The following is an 18,600-nucleotide window of genomic DNA, read 5'->3' on the forward strand; positions in this document are numbered from 1 at the left end:
GAAGGAAGTCTGTGAAGCCCCCCTGTTTATTGGTACAGTACCAAACATTGATGAGATGTCACGGTTCTGTACAGATTACAGAAAAGTGAACGCTGAAACTCCACCAGACATCGTATGTACTGTTTAACCATAACCAAGGACCGATGCGCTGTTCCCTTTTGTAAAGTGGTTACTTCCTGGAAATTAGAATATTATTGGACAATGTTGTGTGGCTCTGGCGGAATTTCTCTGTAAACCGAAGAGTTATAGAGGAAACACGTTGTGTATTGCCCCTTTTAACACTTGTAAGAACATTCCAATGTTAATGCGACACAGAAGATATTATTAATAACCTTTTAAATCTGAAGCTGTTAACTCTACTTCACACCTGCATGTCAAGATCAGTTTCAAAATAAAAAAACATCAAACCTTTGATTGTATGAGAATGATTGTTTCGCAAGGATGTGAAATGTGACAATTTGTTACAGTTACCATCAGGAGAAAAAAAAGTTTATTTGTATTTGTGGTTGATGCAGTTGAATCCTTTGCAATGGCTGGATAATTAACACTTCCCAATTGCTCTGTCAGTCTGTCCATGTGGGGGAGGGGGGAGCTCTCCTTGACGGCTGACACTCCTCCATACGTTTAAGTGAAAAATTAATAAAAACACCAATGTAAACGTTATATTTACAATTTGTTGAAAATAACAATGGTTGTAAAGTTCTCTAAAGCTCTCTCAGTCAAGAAGATATAATCATGCGTAGGCTACAAAAGATCAGCTAAAGAGGGAGGAAAACACTTTCAGTGAAAACAATGTTTCAGATGTGAAGAATACAGAGCCCCAATTCAATTGCAGCCTAAACGTTTCCCCACACACCCTGCCCCTGCTGCGATTAGATTATACACAAACAAAGCACTGAAAGCTTTACAGTAGATGGTCACAGATGTAGGGATAGTACATAATTCTGGCTTTATGAATTCACACCTGGGATTCATTCAAAATAAGTTTTTTTTTTTAAATTGAACCAGGTACTAGATCTTGTTTATATAAAAGTTATACAGTATCACTGGGCAGAGTGATGGAGACTGAAATAAATGAGAAGCACTACGAGCTTTTTCCCTTCCCTCTGGTGCGAGATGATAATGCGCTGGCTGGCATGAAACATCCCCCCCCATTTTTAATCATTTTGTGTCTGAATCAAAGCGGGTGAGAGAGAGTAGGAAGAGACAGAAAATGTGTATCCTGTCTTAATTTCAAATTATATTTCACCTTCATTTTGTGTACTTTCTAAATTTGTATTTTACTTATTTTCTGATAGTCAGATTCTACATATATTTGAACAAATTCTTGTAAATTAATGTATTTAAAAGATGTGGAAGAAGTGCAACAAATTATTACATTGCAAAATGTGTTTCAAATGTTTAATTAAGAAGTAAAAATAACTTTCAACCTACACAAAGACTCTAAGCTGATCGTGTGGAAGAAAAACCACCTGTTTTTCGTGCATAAAAAGTGTTTTAACTGATTTATATATATAAAGTATTTTTGTTGATTTAAGTGTCCTTCTTTTTTTTCAGTTGGATTGCATGATTAGCATGAAACAACTCAGGATTATTGTTATGATTTCTCTATTATTATCGAATCCCTTAACTCGTTCACTTGTGATTATTTTGGAAATATTTTGACAAGTTCCTTTTAACCACATTGCTGTCGATATTGTTGCAATAGACAATGAAACGTTCTGAGTTTGTAATGTTGGGCGCTCTGAATGAGTTAAGCTTTGATGCAGTATACAGCTATACTGTAGTGGCTTTAAAACTATACAACATCGCGCTGTTTGCATGTGGCACGTCTTTGTTCAAGTTTTAAAACTACAGTATGGAAAAGCAGTGTTAAGAAAAAATAGGACATTTGATTGCTGGTTGCCTTATGTTAAACAGCAACAATGACAACAGTGCATGCTACTGAAAATTCCTTCCCACCCCCCAGAACTGGCAGAACTGTCTATTCTACATAACATTACACAGCGGGGTGTTAACACTCCTAGCCTTTGTGAGAAGTACGGAGCTGCGTTACATAAAGTGGCTGCAATGGAATATACTAGTAGGTAAAAGCTGGAAAGAAAAGTCTCAACTTGTCCCCTCTATAAACCATCCAAGTCATTTATTATTAATATCTTCCGTATTGCGGTAAAATTGGAACGTTTTTTACATGTGAAAATCCACCTATTTTCTAACTGCTTAAGTAACAGTTTCACCAATACTATTTGGTAACATTTTTTATGATTTTGACAGACTTCAGAATGCTTCGACTGATGCTTAAAAATGTAACAATGCGTACAGTGGTAAGAGCACAGAACATCTTTCCGCCTGTGAAAAGATTTGCATATGTAGTTTATTCTTATCTGTGTGAAAACAGGAAATACACTGGGAGTTTCAGAAATTAAACAATGGTCTGGAACACCCTGTCTCGAAAATAGACGTTTAATAAATGGAAGGTTGTGAAAACAGTGACAAATCACCCCGAACAAAATACAATTTTAAAATACAAGTAGTTTGAAATTATTAGTTGTTATTAATAAATCACTTAACTTTGAACATGTTGTGATATTTATAAATACCCCAAAATTCAATAAGTTTCCATAATATTTACTATTTTAGTTTTTCAAAGAAAATGTTTCCTCCAGCATGCGAGTCACACGCCAAAGCCATTACACCACCGCGGTGCTTGACAAGTTAAGCAATAACTGAAAGGGGCAGGCAGAAAAGTTTCCAAGTAATTGCGGGTGAATGAGTCAAATTGATGTAGATGTTTACAAAGAAAGTGGACTATGGTAATAATTTGAGCTATATGAAAATAAATAAATCCCTAAATATCATTATTAATTCCTTTAGATATGTGATTCCATATTATATTCCCTATTAATCAAATTCTAAAAAGAATGCTTTTTTTACTGCGATAAGGAGTGCAAGTATTCATAGAAAAGGTTAAAACATTATAACTTTTTATGAAGTATATAAACTTAATATAGTGAAAATGAGCACATAAAACCTTTTCCAAAATAACCACAGTAAGTAACCGAATGAAAGACTTTGATGCTTAAAAGGTTTATGAAGAAAGTGGAATACTGGTGTGTATTTTTTATTTAAACTACCAATACCAGCCATATACAGCTTACATAATATGTTTATATTCCTAAATTAATATCATTTATGATGTTTAGAGACATTATGCTCCTGTTATTTTTGTGCTCAGCTACCAAAATTTGCTTTTAGTTGTAAAATTCCATATTAATATTCAATATTAAGTAGATTTAAACATGCACAGTAAAGAGATTAAATGAAGCAATCGTTTCACTAACAACCAATGTGTCACGAGTGCCGCCTGTTGGTCATTTTCGCCAGCCAATCACGTACTGCGGTATAACGCGCTAATCTGCAAATAATTTTGCACAGTATGGGATTTTACCGCGCATTTTGAATGGCTGCATCTGTAATTTACTTGAGTCAATAATCTTACCTTGTCTTGCTTTTTCAGTCATTCACATTGTTTACTGCCCGGGATGTGTTGACATTTAATGTACAGTATATTGAGGAAAGACTGTGTGGGTTTAATTTAGTCTGTGTGGTTTGTAGATCGGGGGTTGACTGTAATACTGTAATACCCCGAGAGCTTGCCTTCATGAACTAATCCTTGACTTTTGTCCCTTCATAAAAAAAATATTATGTGACCATCAACTCAAAAAGTGAATGAAAAGTGAACACTTTCAAAACTAATATTAAGTAAGTCGTAAGTAAGTACAGTAGTTTTATACAACAGTTATGTGTAGTAAAAAAGTGGAATGAGACTTGAGATGTTTGGGAGTTTGTTTCCTTACCATGACAATTGCATCATAACTGCAAAAGCTAACAAAGACTTCAATCAGTAATAGAATTGTGAATTCACAGTTAAACAAACAGCCTTTAATTAAAACAAGGAAATATGTTTCTTCTGTTCTTTTGTACTGAATACTTCAAACATTGTGACAGTAGGCTTAATGTGGTTAACTTGGGATGGTTTTTGGGGATCCTCATTTAATTCTCCTTCTTGACCTATTTTTTTTCCCACTGTTAGAGCCACCTGTACGGTTCAAGCAGCCTCTCAGTGATTTGGAGGTGTGGGAGAGAGATCTAGCTGTGCTAGAATGTGAAGTGCCTGAGGACTCAGTACCAACAACTTGGTACCTAGAGGACCGACGTCTGCAGCCAGGGGCCAAGTATGGCATGGAGGAATGGGGAACAATGCGCCGTCTCACTATCCGTGATGTTGGTGCTGATGATGATGGCATCTATCTCTGTGAGATGGCAGATGGAGGAAGGAGCATTGCTGAGGTGTCCGTACGAGGTAAGAAGACTGCTGCACACACACAAATCTTGTGAGGTCTTACTTAAATGCAGTATAACTGCTGATGGTGCAGAATGGCCATTTCTAAGGACAGTCTATACTTCAACAGACAACAGGTGAAAGAGAGGCAAATCTGACTTTATCATTATCCTTACTCCACAGAATATATTGTGATTCAGTAAATATTTTAATTTTTTTGGTAAAAGAACAAGTGGCAGGAAATGCTAGTATCGCCAGCGATTCAAAAATTAAATACCCCCCCCTCCCCCCCCAAACAGCTCAACACTTGCCTGAATTACAGTAGTTGACTTTTTCCAAGACCCCCCAAATAATGATGCACAACTGAACGGGTGCTGCTGGGTGTCACGCCCTCTGCAGCCAGAGGGCGCTCCTTCTCTGTCCTGGCCCTGGTTTCTGGTCTGTCCTTCCGGTCCCTCTCTTTCCCTTGGGCTATATATTTCCGGGTCTTGCACTCTGTCCTGGCTCAGCAGTGACGTTCGGATGTCCTGAGACCCGCCTAGCACCAGGGCGCCCTACGTCTGCTCCCTGAGGGCATAGGTTTCTATACGGCATTCCTGAACTCTTTGCACTATGAGCCCGGGCCTTTTTCCCGTCTCGCCGCTACGCATATGGGTCTTTTTCTGCTCTCCTGCTCCCCACGGTTAGTCCCTTTGGACGGCCGTGACACTGGGTCTTGGTAGTTTGGTGGCACCAAGGACACCTGCAGTTTGAACAACAATGACCCCTGAAACCTGCTAGGCTCCTGCAAGCTTTTGGAGAGATATTCATTGCTCTAGCAATTGATAGTAACTAGCAGTAAGGCAAAGCATAGGTTGCATACTTAAAAATGTGAATTGTTCTGACAAATGGGTATGTCACAAGAGTGGGAGAATATGCACTGGTGCATATAAAATGATTAACAGATTATTTCAAAAAGGGAAGGTATAAAATAAAAAAGACACTGACTATCCAGAAAAAATGGTATCATTGTATGAAACAGAGCAGCAGGATCTGGAGGATTAATAGTGGATTAGCCAACTCCAGGACCAAGAGAAATGTTTTATACTTCTTACGAGGTTGTTAAAAAAAGCAACATCAGCTGTAGGCAAGCTGTTATTTCTCTTTAAAAGAAGTCTACAATTGGCAAAGGTTTTCTACTCTGAATCAGTAGTAGGGGGTTAAGTCTCAAGGTGAGAAAACACATCAGTTAAACTCTTTACTCTTGAGTAAAAGACTGGAAGACTGCCAAGGTTTTATAAGGAGAGAACTACTTACCGATTGCCACTGTGTCAGGGCCATTTAATATCACTGGTCTAACATCTGTTCCTGGCCAAACAAGATCAGCTGGTGAGTTTAGGACTTTGATAGGGCTGGACTTCAAGATAGAGTCCATGTTCACTGTCCAGGTTAGATCATTAGAAATGTGAATTCCCAAAATCCTAAAGCTGGTGACTGTTTCCACTTCCATTCTATCAATACTAAGTGGGCTGTGAGTGTGCGGCCTGTGTCTCCAAAAGTCCACAATTAGCTCTTTTGTTTTATTCACTTTGAAGTCCATGTTATTGCTATGACACCACCTCAGCAGCTGTACAACTTCATCCCAGTAAGTGGACTCGTCATCATCACTGATCAGGCCTATTATAGTGGTGTCATCCGCAAATTTAATGATGTGGTGGTTGCTGTGTCTTGCTGTGCAGTCATGAGTGAATAGGGAGTACAACTTTGGACTCAGACAGCTGCCTTGTGGGGTGCCAGTGCTCAGGGTGAGTGGTGTTGATGTTTTATCACCTATCCGCACCACCTGTGGTCTCTCAATTAGGAAGTCCAGCAACCAGTTGCAGACAGAGTTGCACAGTCCTAGTCCCCTGAGCTTTGTCACCAGTTGGCTGGGTATGATGGAATTGAATGCTGAACTGTAGTCCACAAACAGCATTCTCACATATGAGTTCTTAGTGTCCAGGTGTTCCAAGGCTGTATGTACAGCTAGGAAGACAGCATCATCCACTGATCTGTTGTCCTGGTAGGCGAACTGCAAGGGGTCCAGGGACTCTGTGATGGAGGAGTTGGTGTGTGACAACACCAGCTTCTCCAGGCATTTCATCACCAAGGTTGTTAATGAACCTGGAGCGGATCAGAGAACCCTGCACTGGGACTGTAACAACACTGTAACACCTGGAGCGGATCAGAGCACCCTGCACTGGGACTGTAACAACACTGTAACAATTCTGGAACTCTATCCCCAAGGATGTCAGAGAGTCGCCTTCTCTAAACTTCTTCAGATCTACACTCAAAACCTTCTTCTTTCGAAAACCCTTTACTTAACTGGTTCTGTTCTTTACCTCTCTCTCCTACTGTATTCAGTATCCCCATCTTCTGTGTCCACTTATTGTGTAATTTGCATATCTTGTGTATTTTTGATTGTTGTTGTCAATCTGTAAAGCGCTTCGAGAAGCTACCTTTAAAGGCCCTATATAAAATAAAGTTTATTATATTGTTAGAAATTGGGGGATACCAAAATGGTAAAAATTGGGATCTGACCGATTTAGTCAATAAGTGTCAACAAGTGAAATAATTATTAAGAAACCACAACTTGTGATTCTAAAGTGATTTCTTTAGAATATACGTGAGTAGTTGGTATAATTAAAGGCATGTGAATTCTTTGTTCTCTGGGGCAGCTTTGTTAAGAGGAGTAATTATCCCAGCACACTTAAAAAAAATGAATATTTATTACAATGACAAGACACAAACTACATCACACACAACAAAACATACAACACAGAAGTTACTCTATGTACAGTATTTACAAACAAGGCATTTCAGAGGCCTAACATTCAGGTCACCCAAAACAACCCCAGATTGCTACTACGCATTAAAGCTGCTTTCTAACTAAATACAGTGCAACCTGCAGTTAAATCTCTCTCTCTCTGCACCCTGGATGCCACAAAATAAATGGAAGCCTATATCCCTATCCATAAAAGTGAACCCAAAGCAGGAAAGACATTTCAAACTGAGGTATATTTTACCCAGTTTTACCCAAGTTTCCTAAATAAACAGAATAGCATGCTCTCTCTAGCAAGGTTCAAATCCTTAGCTCCAGTCAGGTTGGGTTTGGATGATTATCAAGTAGGGGCTCTCATCTGGTGCAAACTTCAACTCCTCCTGAAACTTGTCTCTCCTCTCCTTGTTCCCTGCTTCTTCTTTCTTCCTCTTCTTCCTTGTCTCTGTGATCTTAATGTGATTTTATATTGTGTATTTCTATACTGCTCCTTGACAATCATTAACCCACAACTTACCTAGGTATACTAAAGTACAGTTTTTAATTGTTTTCGCTGAAAGGACCCCCCAGACCTCAGCAAACATTCTTTCAGCTTTGAAGCTAGAAGTGTTAACTCTGCCAAGTGTCACAAACTTTATCTAAAATCCAACAGATGATTCTCAGTCACCTAAAACTTTAACAATATTATATTATTATTTTCAGTCTGAGATAGACCAAAAATAGTTATTGTGAAAAACTCAATTCAAGCTTAAGATCAACCATTGCATTCTTTCTTCAAAATGTTTCTCGCTTTCTACAGGCACCATTGTACGTAAACTACCCCGAAAAGTGGATGTATTGGAAGAAGAGAATGCTGCATTCTGTGTGGAGGTTGAAGAGGAAGAAATGGACATTCACTGGTACAAAGATGGCATAGAGCTCCGAGAAACCCACAAGACCATCATAAAGTCTTTTGGCAAAACTCACATACTTGTCTTTGTTAATGCATCTCCCGAAGATTCTGGAGTTGTCACCTTTTTAGTTGGGAGATCCAAGACGTCATCACAACTTAGGGTCAGAGGTTAGTAATTAATAATAATTTCATTCTCAATAGTAGCAGGCGGTCTGATGGGTGTTTATGAGTCCAATTATTTGAATGGCAGCAACAACCCATCAGATTTGTTACAGAAAAATAAAGAAAAACACTGATGTTTTTTTTAATTTGTCTGTAACCAAGGTTTGATATGAAAAAAGGAGTTTTTATCACAATAAAATACAAATATTAGTATTCAAATGACTTCACATTAAGTTGTGCTCAAGAAAACAATGTAATTCATATACAGTAGCAGAAATTAAAGTTACATACAATAACTACAGATATCACTTTTTGGTCTAAATGTGTATCTGCCTGAAATATATGTGAAATATGTGTATCTGCTGAAAAGGTATCGAATCAAATGAAAAGTCCCTGTGATTTAAATTTAAAAGAAAATGAAGATAATTGAGGTTGTTGAACATTATCAGTATTTGATAATTCCAGAAAAAGAATTTGATTTCACCATGATTCAGTATTTTAATTTATAGAACAAGAGTGTTCAATATAATATGTAAAGAATGTTTTGTGCATAATACACACAAGTTCTTCCTTCCTTCAGCTGCCCGACACAGCCCTCCCAGCTCCCCTGTGGGTGTACAGATGAATACAGAGCGTGCCAATGCAGCACTCCTCTCCTGGGTTTCAGCTCATGACTCACGCAAGAACCCCCCCTCTGGCTATGTGCTGGAGAGGCAGGAGCTGAGCTCTCCAGAATGGCTGCAGTGTCTCACCACAGATTCAGCCACTGCAGTAGAGATCCTGGGGGACAGCGTACCCTGTGAGGCAGACTATCGATTCCGTATTTGCAGCGTCAACAAATACGGTAGGAGTGGCCATGTGGAGTTCCCAGGATCTGTCCATCTTGGTAAGCCCTTTGATGAAATTTGACTCTGGACTTATGGGTCTAATAAGTGAAATCTGTAGAAAAATATTTATAAAGACTTGCTGAGTATCAGAGCTTGAAGTGCAACAAGCACTGACTAACCCTATTTACAAAACTTTAGTAGCACTAAGCATACTATTCCTATCCAACATATCATGAAAGTAAACCTCTGTAGCTCCTACATACAGTAGCTGTAGTATTGAAGAACATTAGTCTGATATGTTATAGCTAACTCCTGCAGACAAACTGATGAGCAGTGTCCCAGCATCTGGAATCTAAAATGCTGTATAATGTTTTTCTTTGTTATCTTTCATGTACTGGAAAATACACCATAAGACACCCAAAGATGAACCTTATCTCACTTATACAGTAAATGTTATGTTCTTGCAATGAAGTACAACTAAAAATACAGAAAACAATATAGATTTTTTGTAGATGTGCAATTAAAACAACATGCAATAGATGAAGAATGAAGAAAAGTCTGAGATCAGACGACAGGGTAGATCTGCTGAATATATTTATGTTTTCTATAATTTTCCAGTAGCTGAACGAATATGGTAATTAATGAAATTTCTAATGAATGATCTACCCACAGTCCCTGTGGCTCGAATACAAACCCCACTACAGGATGCATTAGTAATGGAGGGCCAGGATGCAGAGTTTTCCATTGAGCTTTCTGCCTGTGTGGTTGGGACCTGGTTTTTGAATGGCACTCAAATCCAAGAGGGTGAAAGGTTCTCCATGCATCGGTCTCGCACACACCATTCCCTGTGCATCAGGTGTGCTCAGAACACTGACAACCGGACTGAGATCACTTTCATTGCCTATGGCGTGAGAGATTCAGCAGCACTCTACATTCAAGGTACAGTAGGTTTTTTCTGCATTGGCTTTAGACCAGAAGTGGGTGTGTAAAACACCAATAGTACACTAAAAAGATTTTATTTTACTTACTATTCCATTTTATTTTTTTATGTGCAAAAGAAACAGGAAAGTAATATCTTGAGAAAAATAATTAGGAAAAGTGCTAGAGAGTACAATGAACTGTAAAGACATCTCAGATTTGTTTTGCCACAGATATGTACAGTATGTTAGAAAATAAATTATATTTTTGATATTTCAGCTCCACAGGTGAAATTTTTACCCCTCCCAGAGATGGATTGCAAAAAAACTGTTGAAGCAGGCAGCCCACTTGTGCTTTACTGTGAGCTTTCAGACCCTACTGCTATGGTTCACTGGTACAAAGATGGAGTAGAGCTACACACAATAGAAGGTCTGCACATACAATCAGAAGGAACCATGAGGAGGCTTGTGATCCAGTCAGCGGAGTTCACCCATTCTGGAGTTTATAGTTGTGATGCCATTGATGATGTCATGAGATTTCATGTGGAAGTTAAAGGTGAGTTGAACCCAGAGTGCAATGATTTGATTTCCATCAGGATTACTAACTTAATGATGGATATGAGCTCTTAATTATAAAGATGTATAAATGTTTATGATAAATTAAAAGAATAGACAAATATCGCTCAGACAAGACATTCAAATTTCATCACGCTGTAAGAAAATCTCTTATGATAGTGATTTGTTCACTCTTTCTTAATAGATACCTTTGTTACCCTTAGAGTTAAAATATGAAGATAATGAAACTATGATCCAGTGACACATGTCAGAAAAAATACAAGTTGTATAAGGTGCTGGTATCTTAAACTAACAAATCAAAACACCTGTAGCTCCACCAGTGAGATTCAGAGCTCTACCTGAGGCTGAGAGGATCAAATCCATTGAAGCAGGCTGCCCTATTGCACTGCAGTGCGAGCTCTCAGACCCCAATGCCCAGGTCTGCTGGTACAAAGATGGAGTAAAACTCCTCCCACACAGTGGCATAGACATCCAATCAGAGGGCAACGTGAGGAGACTGGTCATCCAATCAGCTGATTTGCACCACTCTGGGGTATACAGATGTGAAACAGATAATGATGCCATCCATTTCAAAATGGACATTAAAGGTGACTTATGTTTATTTTTAGTAATATTGGATTTTATATTAGTGCTGTGTGTCTTTCATGCAATCTACTGTAAATCTAGTGAATATGCTAAAACTTGTACTGTGAAAAAGCTGCTTTTAATTACAAGTAATTGGGAATATACTGGAATAAAAAAAGAGAAAGGATGTTGATGAAGTATAGAGTATTATTTGAGAGAAGGATAGGCCTTTGATCATGAAGGGCTTTTGACATTCTGAATGAACATATACCGTATATTTCATTTGGTCTCTACATAGTTGGATAGTAATGTTATCCAGCCCAGTTGACAGTGAGCCTTTGGGTGGACAAAGATAGTGGTTTACACTAAGCTAGATTTTGTAATGATTTCTTTACCTCTTTGTTGTGAGATGGAAAAATAGGTGCTGGTGATGTGCTCCAATACAGCAATACCATTTAAAGTGATAATATCATTCTTTCTTTAAATTAATTAAAACACCTGTAGCTCCTCCAATAATCACAGCTCTTCCTGAGTCTGAGAGGAATAAGTCCACTGAAGCAGGCTGCCCCATTGTGCTGCACTGTGAGGTGTCAGACCCCACTGCCCAGGTCTGCTGGTACAAGGATGGAACAAAGCTCCTCCCACAGAGTGGCATAGACATCCAATCAGAGGGCACCACAAGGAGAATGATTATCCAATCAGCAGAGCTGGCCCACTCTGGGGTGTACAGCTGTGACGCTGTTGATGATGTCATACAATACATGGTGGATGTTAAAGGTGATTTAAATATAATTACCAATTAATTTAACATCACATATGTATGATAAATACTATCACCTTAACAATAACACATCAACATCAGAGAATTCAGTCAGTTAGACATCTTCTTTAAGGCTTTATATATAACAAATATCAATATAAAATATGTAATTATGTATTAAATATATACAATTTATTTAAAGCACTGTGAATTGTTTTCATTGCAAAAATCATATTCAACCTTGAAAAAGCTGCGAAATTAAGACATACGATCACGTAGAATAGAGGTTTCTAAACCTTGTATAGAAGGGCAAGTGTCTCTGCTGGATTAATTCCATCTCAGTTCTTAACAAACTAAATCATCCCATTTTGGCTTAATTTACTAATTTGTCAACTTCTGGAATTGGTTCATTTATGAAAACTAGAAAAAGTGTGATCAGAACAGCTCTGTAGCACCTGGATTGGACCAGCCTGTCCTAGAATATACATGTACAGATAGCAATATTAACACCTGAAATCATTTAACTTTATTACTATTAATAATTTGTTTAGATCAAAGTTTGCTATAAATGTTGTAATATCATCAGTTATTTCCAAGACAATGCACTCACTTTGTTTTTTATCAAATGAATTTAAACACCCGTAGCTCCACCAGTGAGATTCACAGCTCTTCCAGATTCTGAGAGGGATAAGTCCACTGAAGCAGGCTTCCCCATTGTGCTGCACTGTGAGGTATCAGACCCCACTGCCCAGGTCTGCTGGTACAAGGATGGAACAAAGCTCCTCCCACAGAGTGACATAAACATCCAATCAGAGGGCACCACAAGGAGAATGACTATCCAATCAGCAGAGCTGGCCCACTCTGGGGTGTACAGCTGTGACGCTGTTGATGATGTCATAAAATTCACAGTGAAAGTTAAAGGTGATTTAACGCATATTTTTAAATAAAAAACATTAGTAATTTAACTTAGAGATAGACTGTGCTCATTGAAACATGAACATATCTAAAATAGTTTAAGGGCTTTAAGTCGGCAACACTTCGTCTTTAAGGCTTGGCATCAGATTTACAGTTTTATTAAAATCCTGATACTTGGTTTCAGAAATGAAATCACAAAACCTAAATTCGCTGCAAAATTATATTTTTTCCAGATACTGTACAACGTTTCTTTACAATTCAGATCAATTTGCCATTTTGTAAATTAATTTCTGGCTTTATCAAATTTTGCTAAAGATGTTAGAAAAATCCATAGCTGTTTCCAAGGCAATGATTTGATATTGTTTTTCTTCAAATTAATTACAACTTCTGTAGCTCCACCAGTGAGGTTCACAGATCTTCCTGAGTCTGAGAGGGATAAGTCCACTGAAGCAGGCTGCCCCATTGTGCTGCACTGTGAGGTATCAGACCCCACTGCCCAGGTCTGCTGGTACAAGGATGGAACAAAGCTCCTCCCACAGAGTGACATAAACATCCAATCAGAGGGCACCACAAGGAGAATGATTATCCAATCAGCAGAGCTGGCCCACTCTGGGGTGTACAGCTGTGACGCTGTTGATGATGTCATAAAATTCACAGTGAAAGTTAAAGGTGATTTAACGCATATTTTTAAATAAAAAACATTAGTAATTTAACTTAGAGATAGACTGTGCTCATTGAAACATGAACATATCTAAAATAGTTTAAGGGCTTTAAGTCGGCAACACTTCGTCTTTAAGGCTTGGCATCAGATTTACAGTTTTATTAAAATCCTGATACTTGGTTTCAGAAATGAAATCACAAAACCTAAATTCGCTGCAAAATTATATTTTTTCCAGATACTGTACAACGTTTCTTTACAATTCAGATCAATTTGCCATTTTGTAAATTAATTTCTGGCTTTATCAAATTTTGCTAAAGATGTTAGAAAAATCCATAGCTGTTTCCAAGGCAATGAATTGATATTGTTTTTCTTCAAATTAATTACAACTTCTGTAGCTCCACCAGTGAGGTTCACAGCTCTTCCTGAGTCTGAGAGGGATAAGTCCACTGAAGCAGGCTTCCCCATTGTGCTGCACTGTGAGGTATCAGACCCCACTGCCCAGGTCTGCTGGTACAAGGATGGAACAAAGCTCCTCCCACAGAGTGACATAAACATCCAATCAGAGGGCACCACAAGGAGAATGATTATCCAATCAGCAGAGCTGGCCCACTCTGGGGTGTACAGCTGTGACGCTGTTGATGATGTCATAAAATTCACAGTGAAAGTTAAAGGTGATTTAACGCATATTTTTAAATAAAAACATTAGTAATTTAACTTAGAGATAGACTGTGCTCATTGAAACATGAACATATCTAAAATAGTTTAAGGGCTTTAAGTCGGCAACACTTCGTCTTTAAGGCTTGGCATCAGATTTACAGTTTTATTAAAATCCTGATACTTGGTTTCAGAAATGAAATCACAAAACCTAAATTCGCTGCAAAATTATATTTTTTCCAGATACTGTACAACGTTTCTTTACAATTCAGATCAATTTGCCATTTTGTAAATTAATTTCTGGCTTTATCAAATTTTGCTAAAGATGTTAGAAAAATCCATAGCTGTTTCCAAGGCAATGAATTGATATTGTTTTTCTTCAAATTAATTACAACTTCTGTAGCTCCACCAGTGAGGTTCACAGCTCTTCCTGAGTCTGAGAGGGATAAGTCCACTGAAGCAGGCTGCCCCATTGTGCTGCACTGTAAGGTATCAGACCCCACTGCTCAGGTCTGCTGGTACAAGGATGGAACAAAGCTCCTCCCACAGAGTGACATAAACATCCAATCAGAGGGCACCACAAGGAGAATGATTATCCAATCAGCAGAGCTGGCCCATTCTGGGGTGTACAGCTGTGACTCTGTTGATGATGTCATGAAATTCAAGGTGGATGTCAAAGGTGATTTAAATTATAATTTGTTAAATAGTACAATACACAATTTAAGTGCTATTATTTTTATCAAAATGCCTGAAGTGGTCTACTCAATATTAGTTTTTCACGTGAAATGTAACTGGTGAGAAATGATCCCTAAACTTTGTTACATATTTTGGTAATTGATTATGCTTTCAAAACCTTGATATTGAAGAGCACTTTAATCTTTCCTCCATGTAGATCTCATATGAGAAAAAAGAAAGTCTTGAAAGTAATCTCCTGAAAAAAAAATTAAATTAACAATCCATTGCTATTTGTCTTTGGATTTTTCAAGAGATTATTAATAAGTTTTCTTATTAGAGTGATAAAATCTGATCTCTATAATATACAGAATTATGGAAAATCCTCGTCCATAATTTAATTATCTTAAATACAAAAGAATATTTATAATAACCTTAAAATAGTCTATAGATGTACTATATAAAAATATGTTACAATAAGGCAGGTTATATGCTTTCAATTTGCATTCCATAAATTCCATTTATGAAATTATTACCAAGTTATAACATAAATTCAGGAGGAAGGCTAGATCCTAATCCCACACACTTCTGCTAGCCTGCATATATACAGTAAGTCTTGCATCCAGGCCTTCCTGTAGCACATCTCTCATATACAGTAGTGCACATCCACACAACACTCTGTCTCACTTTGTTGCAGATAGATGTGTTTCGCATTTGGCAAAATTACTTTCATTGCACTCATTCAGAACTGGAGTCGCTATCGCCTCTTTAGCTCCAGTGCTTCACCACAAAGACAGTGCCTCTACACTGATCATAGTGTCTGCATTATTCTTTCAGGTCCCCTGATTTCAGCAAGCCTCCAGAATCTTAGAGCAGCTGCAGCAGCTACCTGCACAACAATTTTCTCCCTTTTTCTCTTTCTTATTTGCCTGTTCCATTCTCCTCCCTCCCCACTTCTTTCTCCGGTTCTGGTCAAATATCCAACTCACTATACCTATGGCTCCAGCATATGTATGCCATTTTGTTTCTTCCACTCTCCCCAGTCCTTCTTGTCACTGTCCACTGCAGGAGCCCCTGGTCACTGACTCCCACTCTGCCCCGCGAGCAAGTGTGCATGGAGCCAGTTTGCATCGGACTGGGGCTTCCACGTTCATGCCCATACTGTCCCTAGCTAGGCCATTTCTCCATTCCTTTTTGCTGGTGTCCAACTGGTCAGTGTGGGCCTTCAGCTCTTTCTCCCCTTATGCCTCTAGCCACATATATAGCTCTATTCTTACATTTTGGGGGATTCAGGATTAAATTAATTTGTATCTAGCTAAACACAGCAAACAACAGCTCTGTGTTGTTTCAGGTTCTCATTCCGTATTACATTCTGCATCAGGCTACTCTTCTGGGGTAGCCACATTCTGCATCAGGCTACTTTTCTGGAATAGCAGCTCTTCTGGTCACTATCGCTTTCCACTACCACAGCAGAGTTCCAATCTCAAACTAGATTGCACAGCTACATGCTAACCAGTAGCACTTTCCTCCTTCTATGCCACACTTCTCTTCCAGTCACCAGTGTTTTCTATTGCATCCATAGATTTTGGATCTCAAACTGTCTAGTGCAGCTACTGTAACTGATACCTGGTGGCTTTCTTCTTACCTCCCTCCACGCTCAGCAACTCACCATGGCAACCAGTACAAACACAATGACGACATTGTCATTAACATGCTCATACAACACGGCTGGAAACCAAGAGACCGAGAAAACAACATCTTCATCACTTACTTGCATCAGCAAGTGATTCCTATTCCGCTTCTGTATCACATAGTTTGAACATGGTGTCCTATTGCTATGTTGTGTACCACTCTGTACCACTCTCTTCCACAATGCTTTCCATCGCAATTCAGAGCCTGCAGGAATTCATGTCTCCTAGCAGATGGTTCCCCATGTTCACCAAGCTTGCTAGTCTTGCTATTGCTGCTAGACGGTGGTGCTGCCACCTGTTTGCTGACTAGCGGCTTTCAGAGGAAAGGAAGATCCTAATCACACACACTTCTGCTCACATGCCTATATAAGTCTTGCACCTGGGTATGTGGGATCTCTCTTATACCCCTCCCCCCTACCCGTCTGCACCCATGCAGCAACTCCCTGGCTCAATCCTCACAATACAGAGGGAGGGTCTGCCCACACCTGCTGTCAGCCGGGCAAGCTACGCCTAGTACACTTCGCATATCTCTTCTCTATCTCACATTTATTAGGATCTAACTGAATCTAACCATGTCTAAATATACTGTATGGACTTCCTTTAACCAGTGTTACTTGGTTTCATCAGAAGAAGAAATCACTCATTCTTAAAATAACAACAAAAAGCTAAGGCTATGTACTACAGTATATCAGCGCTTTTGTATTTATAATAGAGAAAAGACAGGATGGTCATTTCAGTGTAAAATTACAAAAGGGTAGAATGGGTGTGATTCAAAGCCTTTTCTGAGGTAACAAGAGCTTGATTTAGCATAGCTATAACTGTCACATTTGGCTAATCTCTGTCCTGTTGCAATACTGTATTTACAGATACCCAGAATTTTAGTACATTTTGATTGCTGTGGTATTTTCCTCTGTAACAACATAAGAGAGGGTCCAGTAATGGAAAAGAGTCATTACTGAGAAGAAATCAATTTGGTTGAAGTAGTATATCCAGAGATAAAATCTAAAATTGTATGGCAGATACACTGTATGAAGACCAGAACTTAGAAATTTCTGAGCAATCCCAGAATATGAATCTTACAGACATATTGTATTAAATTTCTCATTTTTAAATCAAGCATGGGCTGTATCAGGTTTTGCTATAAATGCTGTAAGAATTTGTATTTCCCGGGAAGATAATTGATTTTGCTTTTTTTTAATGAACTGAAACACCTTTAGCTCCACCAGTGAGATTCACAGCTCTTCCAGATTCTGAGAGGAGTAAGTCCATTGAAGCAGGCTGCCCCATTGTGCTGCACTGTGAGGTTTCAGACCCCACTGCCCAGGTTTGCTGGTACAAGGATGGAACAAAGCTCCTCCCACAGAGTAGCATAGACATCCAATCAGAGGGCACCACAAGACGAATGATTATCCAATCAGCAGAGCTGGCCCACTCTGGGGTGTACAGTTGTGACGCTGTTGATGATGTCATGAAATTCAAGGTGGATGTTAAAGGTGATTTGAATTCTATTTTTTTATGTTTAATTTATTATTAAATGTTATATAATATGGTGGGAAAAATAAGACAGGACAGTCCAAAGATGATTATCTCACTTCTTTAAGGTGAACCTATCTCTTTTGTTGGGATGTGGTATTGTACAAATCCTTGGGATAATGCACCATATATATATAAATGAAGTATATAAAGTATATACAGTAACTTTCCCCGGAGAATTATAACAACATTATAACAGAGGGTAAATATGAGGGTGATTATATAGAGAATTAGGGAAATTTCTTCACAAAACTTATTTTTATGAAGAACTGAGGTCTAAATTATTTTTGTAGATGTATTAAATGTACTGCAACATTAACAAGAACAAGTCTGCTTAAGGGCTTTAGATTTTCAGAACATCTTTAAGGTTTTAGGTCTAAAACACAGAATTATCTTAAAATAATGTTGTTTGGTCATTACAAAACCAGAAATCACTATATCCTAATACAACACAAAAATCGCAAGATCACAAAAATGAAATATTTTGTTCTTTAATCCAAATCTTCTGATGTGCTGTTAAGCCATAATTTCAAGACAAATATATGAAGTACATTGATAGACAGTAAAGGATTACAAAAAACTGAAAGAGAAACAGGAGCAAGAACAGAATAGTACTGTGTACACCCACATATCAGAT

At 38.3% G+C, this 18,600-nt stretch overlaps 1 protein-coding gene across 3 annotated transcripts in view; it reads left to right on the forward strand.

Moving 5' to 3' along the window:
• obsl1a (obscurin like cytoskeletal adaptor 1a) overlaps positions 1-18,600 on the forward strand; it is a 73,804-nt gene that overhangs the window by 18,763 nt on the left and 36,441 nt on the right. For all 3 annotated transcript variants that reach the window (XM_088930156.1, XM_088930157.1, XM_088930155.1), the window contains 12 exons: positions 4,094-4,363; positions 7,939-8,199; positions 8,774-9,079; positions 9,693-9,959; positions 10,218-10,493; positions 10,825-11,100; positions 11,582-11,854; positions 12,483-12,758; positions 13,146-13,421; positions 13,809-14,084; positions 14,471-14,746; positions 17,648-17,923. In XM_088930156.1, the coding sequence (XP_088786282.1) occupies positions 4,094-4,363; positions 7,939-8,199; positions 8,774-9,079; positions 9,693-9,959; positions 10,218-10,493; positions 10,825-11,100; positions 11,582-11,854; positions 12,483-12,758; positions 13,146-13,421; positions 13,809-14,084; positions 14,471-14,746; positions 17,648-17,923 (3,309 nt within the window). The remainder of the gene's footprint in view (positions 1-4,093; positions 4,364-7,938; positions 8,200-8,773; positions 9,080-9,692; positions 9,960-10,217; positions 10,494-10,824; positions 11,101-11,581; positions 11,855-12,482; positions 12,759-13,145; positions 13,422-13,808; positions 14,085-14,470; positions 14,747-17,647; positions 17,924-18,600) is intronic.

Source organism: Atractosteus spatula, chromosome 13 (genome assembly GCF_055471065.1).
Source record: "Atractosteus spatula isolate fAtrSpa1 chromosome 13, fAtrSpa1.hap1, whole genome shotgun sequence".
NCBI classification, from domain to species: domain Eukaryota; kingdom Metazoa; phylum Chordata; class Actinopteri; order Semionotiformes; family Lepisosteidae; genus Atractosteus; species Atractosteus spatula.